Source organism: Carcharodon carcharias, chromosome 15 (genome assembly GCF_017639515.1).
Source record: "Carcharodon carcharias isolate sCarCar2 chromosome 15, sCarCar2.pri, whole genome shotgun sequence".
Taxonomy (NCBI): domain Eukaryota; kingdom Metazoa; phylum Chordata; class Chondrichthyes; order Lamniformes; family Lamnidae; genus Carcharodon; species Carcharodon carcharias.
In genome coordinates this window covers 13,376,494-13,383,097 of record NC_054481.1, presented here as the reverse complement: position 1 = coordinate 13,383,097, position 6,604 = coordinate 13,376,494, and the positions used below count along the sequence as shown (strand labels likewise).

The following is a 6,604-nucleotide window of genomic DNA, read 5'->3' as shown; positions in this document are numbered from 1 at the left end:
GCTCGACACCGTCTAGGACAAAGCAGCCCACTTGACTGGCACCCCATCCACCACCAAAGACATTCATTCCCTCCACCACTGATGCACAGTGGCAGCAGACATGTATAGGATGCACTGCAGCAACTCACCAAGGCTCCTTTGACAGCACCTTCCAAAGCCATGATATCTACGCCTTAGAAGGACAAGGGCAGAAGACACATGGGAACACCACCACCTGGAAGTTCTCCTCCAAGCCATTCACCATCCTGACTTGGAACTATATTGCTGTTCCTTCACTGTCGCTGGATCAAAATCTTGGAACTCCCTCTCTAACAGCACTGTGGATGCACCTCCACCACAGGGACTGCAGTGATTCAGAAGGCAGCTCATCACCACCTTCTCAAGGGCAACTAGGAATGGATAATAAATGCTGGACTAACCAGCGACGCCCACATCCCATGAATGAATAAAAAAAAATACTGAGTGTGAGTTCACTGCCAAATCATGTACAGTGAAATAAAGAAAGATGGGTTAAAGAGACAGAAGAGAAAATTAATAAAATTATTTTTAAAAAAGTCTTCACAATAAGTAAGATCTGACGGAATGAGTCTCCATTTATAAGGTTAATTTAAGGAAGTAAGACTAGCATTTATATAGTGCCTTTCATTGGCCACCAGATATCTAAAAAGTGCTTTACAGCTTTTTAAGTGTAGTCACTGTTGTAATATATAGAAAATAAAGCAGCCAATGTTCGCATAATCTGTTCTTGTGATGCTGATTGAGGGGTAAATATTGGCCAGGGCACTGGGGATAGATCACCTGTTCATCTTAGAAATTGTTTTGTTTTATTCTCTTGTGGGATGTGACCATCGCTGACAGGATCTTCGTGTCCACATGAGGGCAGCCAGGGTCTCAGTTTAATATCATATCCAAAAATGGCACCTCCAAACTGCAGCATTCCCTCAGCACTGCACTGTTGTCCTTGATTTTGCACTCGAGTCCTGGGCCTGAATTTTACAGTCAGTGTGTGGGGCCAGGCCCGACACGTGAAATGATGCACAATGACACTGGGCGTGCGTGCCGGTGTCATTGCGCTGTCTCGCAATGTTTCTTTCGGCGGGCACGCGCCGGAGTCAGCTGCGCACCCACCTATAACCGATAGGCCTGTGAAGGCCATTAACTAATTCATTAATGTAATTGTTTACGCTGCCCGTCCAGCCTCACGGTTGGCGAGCGGGCGAAAAGGCCAAGTGGCCGTCACGTTTTTTAGGAAACCTCATCCACCAGCGGGATGAGGTTTCCTAAAGCTCTTATTAATTAAATATAACATTTCTCTGAAATATAAAAACATGTCCCATCCCCCATATGTGACAATCACATGAGGGGACATGTTTAATTAAATTTTTTATCCATTTAATTCATTTGTTCAACAATCGCTTCAATCTCCCTGAGGCAGCTCCGTGCCGCAGGGAGATTGAAACGCTCTTTCGCGCGTATGTCTGAAAGAGCGCTGGCCCCGACTCTCCCTCCTCCTCCACCCCACCCCACCCCACCCGCACAGGTAGCGCTGAGCACTATGGCGTGCGTCTTACGCTGGGTGGGCCTTAATTGGCCTGCCCGCGTAAAATGGCGGCATGGAGCCCGTCGCTGTTGGCTCTGCGACCTCTCCCACCGAGGCCACCCACCGACTGAAGAATTCAGGCCCTGGAGTGGGACTTGAGCCTGTAACCTTTTGACTCAGAGGGTGAGGTGTGTTAAAACTGAGCCATGGTCGACTGGTAAGTTAATTTTCGGTGACGGTTTTAATTAAGGTTTATCTCGCTTTTTTCAAAATTTGCTGACCCTTACACTAAATTTTTCTGACATGTTTGGTGGGTATCTTTTGGAAAAGCGCAGCAGCTTCATGCCATTGTATCCATTTCAAGGTCGAGCCTCTCGGGTGGTTCACTGGTAGGGTGAAGCTTCTGGAGCAGCAAGACGTCTCCGACAACAACTTCCTGATTTCTATGTTTAGCCGGACATGTGCTGGACGCTGGAAGCCGCTGTCTGATTTGATCTTCAATGATGGTTAGCCTCGTCATTTAATTTTTGTTGCAAAATCTGGACTCTTGTAATTGGCAAAAAGAGCCAAAGGCAAGAGGAGGGAAAGAAAAATGATGTTGCAAGTTATTGTTTAGGATGCACTTCCTGAAAGGGCAGTGGAAGCAGATTCAGTCACAACTGTGGGAATGAAATTCAATCAATACGCTTGGATGTAGAAAAAATTACAGGGCTTTGAGGAAAGGGTAGGGAAGGGGACTATTTGGATAGCTTCTTGTTAGAGCTGACACAGGCATAATGGGCCTAATTGGCTTCCTTTTATGTATCATTCTGTGACTCCCATCAGAGGAATAATCCAAACACCCTTTTAATAGCACATTGACATGCAAGTCTTTTTCACACACAAAATTGGCGTCTGAGTAGTTCATTGCAGGCCCGAGGAATCATTTTAAGATATAATTTGATACCGTGACACAGTGATTGTAAGATATACCTGGAAGGATGAGCTTAGATGGGTTGAACAGTCTTCCTCATCAGTGTCTGCCTTGTGAAAGAAACTTTATTGACGTCAACGAGGCCGGAATTTTCCAACCCTTCACGCTGCGGGGGAACCCGCTGCAGGGCCGGCGAGAGCGGTGGTGATGCTGGAAAATTCCGGCCAAAGAATTTGTGTGGGAATTATGCATGTGTGTTTTCCGATTTTTCACTTGCAGGGTATAGTTTGATTAAACTGTAGAAAAGTTTAGTTGGCAAACAGGTTCCCAAATCATTTGTTGATATTAATTATCCCTCGTTAAAATTACAACAGTTTATATTTTGCTTTCTCACCTTTTCATTGCATACGTGCATTCCAATGTCCTATCATTTATGGAATGTAATTGAAAACATTTTGGATGGAAATTGTTTCCTCATATTTTAGATTTCTCAGTACCACACCCAGCAGAGAGACAATCTTTCTGTTTCTCCTGATTTCACTTTCAAATGATACGAGCGCTTGGTGAGCCAGCAGTGCAACCTGTGTTCTGCATTTCTCTGTCCCCCTTCAAGTGGAACTGCTTTAGAAGTGCACCAACATTGAAAAGATGCAATCAGAGCACTTTTGGAATTTTCATTTTAGATTTCACCATACAACTACCAGAATTACCTGTCCTGTTAGGGTGCTTTCCAGTGTTGGGAGGTTCTGAACTGGTTCGGTGATGACTATGTGGCATATAAGATACACAGGATTCAGTAACAGCATGATTGAAAGGACGCTGATACTGTATAGTGCAAGATCTATTGCCAGCCTTGGAGACAGAACGCATGTCATGAAAAGATCATGACACCATCGAGTATTGTATTGTCAGTTACATCTTAGATTTTCAATGTCTAAATATTAAGAATACATAATTACATTTCTTGAGTTCCTCCTGTAATGTTCTTAACATTGAGGCAGTGGGTCTACATTTGTATCATGCATTGGTTCAACGAAAAACCCAAACTTTGTTCTGTTCTGAATTTGGACTATTTGCATTGGCAGAGAAGCTCTCTGTCTAGCTAGTGTTTGTAGGTGGGAGAGTGTGAAGGGGGATGGGCAGTAAGTGCAGTTGTGGAATTGATGACATTTACAGCAGTGAAGGAGATCCTATGGCTCATTGCCCTGAATTTCACTACCAGGATTAGGACCTCGATATCAGGGTGAAAAGTAGATCCTGTGGGCTTGCTGCCCAATTCAGGATGGTGGTGCGGTGGGCTCCTTGATGCTGCCAGCCCAGTCAAAGGACCAACAGCTCCACAGCCTCAGCAGTGCCACCAACTCTCCCATGTCTTATTGACCTCGAGGCAATTTTCAGGCATTCAGGGAAGAAGCCTTTAACCTTTGGCATCTGCCACTGAGGGACCTAACGCTCATTTTTATGACCAATTGGGGGAAGTTGGGCTCCCTTGACTGGCAGCAAGCATTGGCCTGCTTCGCTGTAATTTTCCTGGAAGTGGCCACCACCAGAAAAGGAAGTCCACTTTTTTAAAAGATCGCATGTGGAGCTGCGAGGAGCTGAAGTGGGCCTCTCTCTTCAACAGTACGTGTGACATTCCCCCCCCAACCACTGCCCTTCACCATGACTCCCACACACAGCCCTTGGTGGAGGGCTGCAAGGAAAGCATATGACCTGATAATATTAGTTGTCTGAAATGAATGTCTTGCCTGTGGAGGTGCGGTGGGCGCTGGCAGCTCACCCACTTAATTTAGATGAGGCCTGAGATTCCATTTTGGGCAGGCCTTGGACCTCCCAGATCATATGAATTAGGGGCTTTGCAGATAGGCACAAATGGCATTTCTACCCCTAATAGTCAGCTTTGAACTACAGGAGTGGGCCTTGAAACCACAACCTCCTGTCTCAGTGTCTAGAGTGCTAACACTGACCCAACGGACAACTATTCATTTTTAAAATGCATTTTTATACTTTGCATTGTTTTATTTAAAAAAAATACATTCACAGGAACTGGGTGTCACTGGCAAAAGCAGAAATTATTTACGACCTTAATTGCCCTCGCGTATGGGGCCACTGCAGAGGGCAGTTAAGGGTCAAGCACATTGCTGTGGGTCTGGAGTCATCTATAGGCCAGACCTAGTAAGAACAGCAGATTTTCTTCCCTAAAGGACTTGAGTAAATCAGATGGGTTTTTATGAAAACCCAATAGTTACCTGGTCACCATTACTGATACTAACTTTCCATTACCAACTGCTGTGATGAGATTTGAATGTGTGTCTCCAGACAATTAGTCCAGGCCTTTGGATTACTAGTTAAGTGACATTACCATCATGATGTTCTCCACGGATGCTACCAGACGTGCTGAGTTTTTCCAGCACTTTGTTTTTGTTTCAGATATCCAGCATCCGCATGTTTTGCTTCCATTAAAATAACCACCATGCTACTGTTCCCAATAGATCATTTAATGTTTATTACAATGTTACAATTGCAAATAGGGAGATTCTGGCTTTGATGTTCCTACAAAACAGCATCCTGATGTCAAATAATTGACATTTGATTCATACATTTGGTATCCACTCCAGCTGCAATCACAAGCATTATTTCTCAAGAACTGATACTTGCAACTAGAGAACAAACCAAAATGTTTTTGTGATCAGTAATTATCTCCATTCATTTCTCCAGGTATGATTCACTCCAGAAAATCCCTACTCAGCCTGATTAATGTACTATCAAAAGCACCGCCCTTGAAATTCCAAGTCTTGTTGAGTGACTTACTGGAAAAGGGCCTTTTAACAAAGGATGGCTATCGACATTATAAACAATGCGAGCCTGAGGACTTGCCACGTACCATCCTGGTATCTGTTCTTGGCAAAGAGGACAGTTACTGTCAAGCATTTCTCTCCCTCCTCAGCACCCATTTTCCATGGATTTGTGAGGCGTTTCAACAAGCCTCCAACGACAAAGATCAAACATACAGAAATGGGCAAGCAGGAAGTAAGTAATTTAATCTTTTTAAATCCAGCTCCAAATAAAGTGCTGCTAAAAGAAAAGCATGTGAAGGTGTATAGGTGACCTCCTATAGGCCCTCCAGTTTTGGGAGCCCGTCTGCCATCCTTAATTGGATGGTGACCACTAATTGTCTAAACAAGGCAAAATAGCTGCTGTCTGACTGCTCCCAATGCAGTGCGGGATTTGGACTCACATTTGACCCTGACATCCATGTTGTGTATTGCACTAAGTAAGACTAACACCTGTTCTATTGCAGGCAGCCATTATTGAACTAACTTTATTTACACCTCCCTGTAAGTTGAGCAACCTGCTATAGACTGTGGGGTTATTCTGTAAAGAGAACTGAAAATTTGTCTAGTCTGTGTCGAAAAGGAACAGGGAAGTCACTTCCAAGCTTGCCACCTAGCAAATACTTCTACATAATCTGTACGCTTCTTTCTGCAGCACTGTTCGATGCTGGGTGATATGACGGTTATTGGTGTGTTGACTCCATTCTTACTGAGAAGTATTTCAAACTCTTCTGATGTAAACTGTGAACCATTACTTGACAATAACACCTCTGGCAACCCCTAAATTGCAAGCCAAATTCTCAGAACCTCATACTTGTGCTTTGTGCTAATCTCAACATTTATCAACTTACTGTAGCAATTGATCAAAACAAGGTACTCTTCCCCTTCCACTTCAAAGAAAGCAACATTTACGCATTCGCTTGGTTTTCTTATATTTGACCATGAATTGAAAGGAACCTTGGTTGGATTATTTCTCATTCTGAGACACTTCACAACTGTTCACCTTAATTGGCCCTGTTCTTTCTAATCTATAAAGTTCTTCACTTACTGCTTCTAACTATGCATTAGGCGCTGGCTTAGTCTTGAAAAATTGGGTAGACATTGTCCTTTTATCTTGACTTCGGCCTTGTGATGCCTAATTTTATCATTTGGTTCACCCTTGCTCAAGACCACTTTGTGCTCTCGTAGCACTTTTCTAATGTTAGACATACTCCTACTGATCCCTCCTGTAAGTACCTTGGCTCAGTTTAACCGCATTTTCTTCAGTCAATTCCTTCCCAATAGGGAGACTTTGTTCTCTCCTACTACTAATGCCAA

The 6,604-nt window shown here is 43.8% G+C and overlaps 1 protein-coding gene across 1 annotated transcript in view; it reads left to right on the top strand.

Moving 5' to 3' along the window:
* The first annotated feature begins 1,746 nt into the window (after window positions 1–1,746).
* The window catches only part of ciita (class II, major histocompatibility complex, transactivator), a 92,713-nt gene continuing 87,855 nt past the window's right edge, over window positions 1,747–6,604 (top strand). Inside the window, exons 1-3 of the mRNA XM_041206212.1 lie at window positions 1,747–1,757; window positions 1,871–2,046; window positions 5,172–5,483. Of these exons, the coding sequence (XP_041062146.1) occupies window positions 1,747–1,757; window positions 1,871–2,046; window positions 5,172–5,483 (499 nt within the window). The remainder of the gene's footprint in view (window positions 1,758–1,870; window positions 2,047–5,171; window positions 5,484–6,604) is intronic.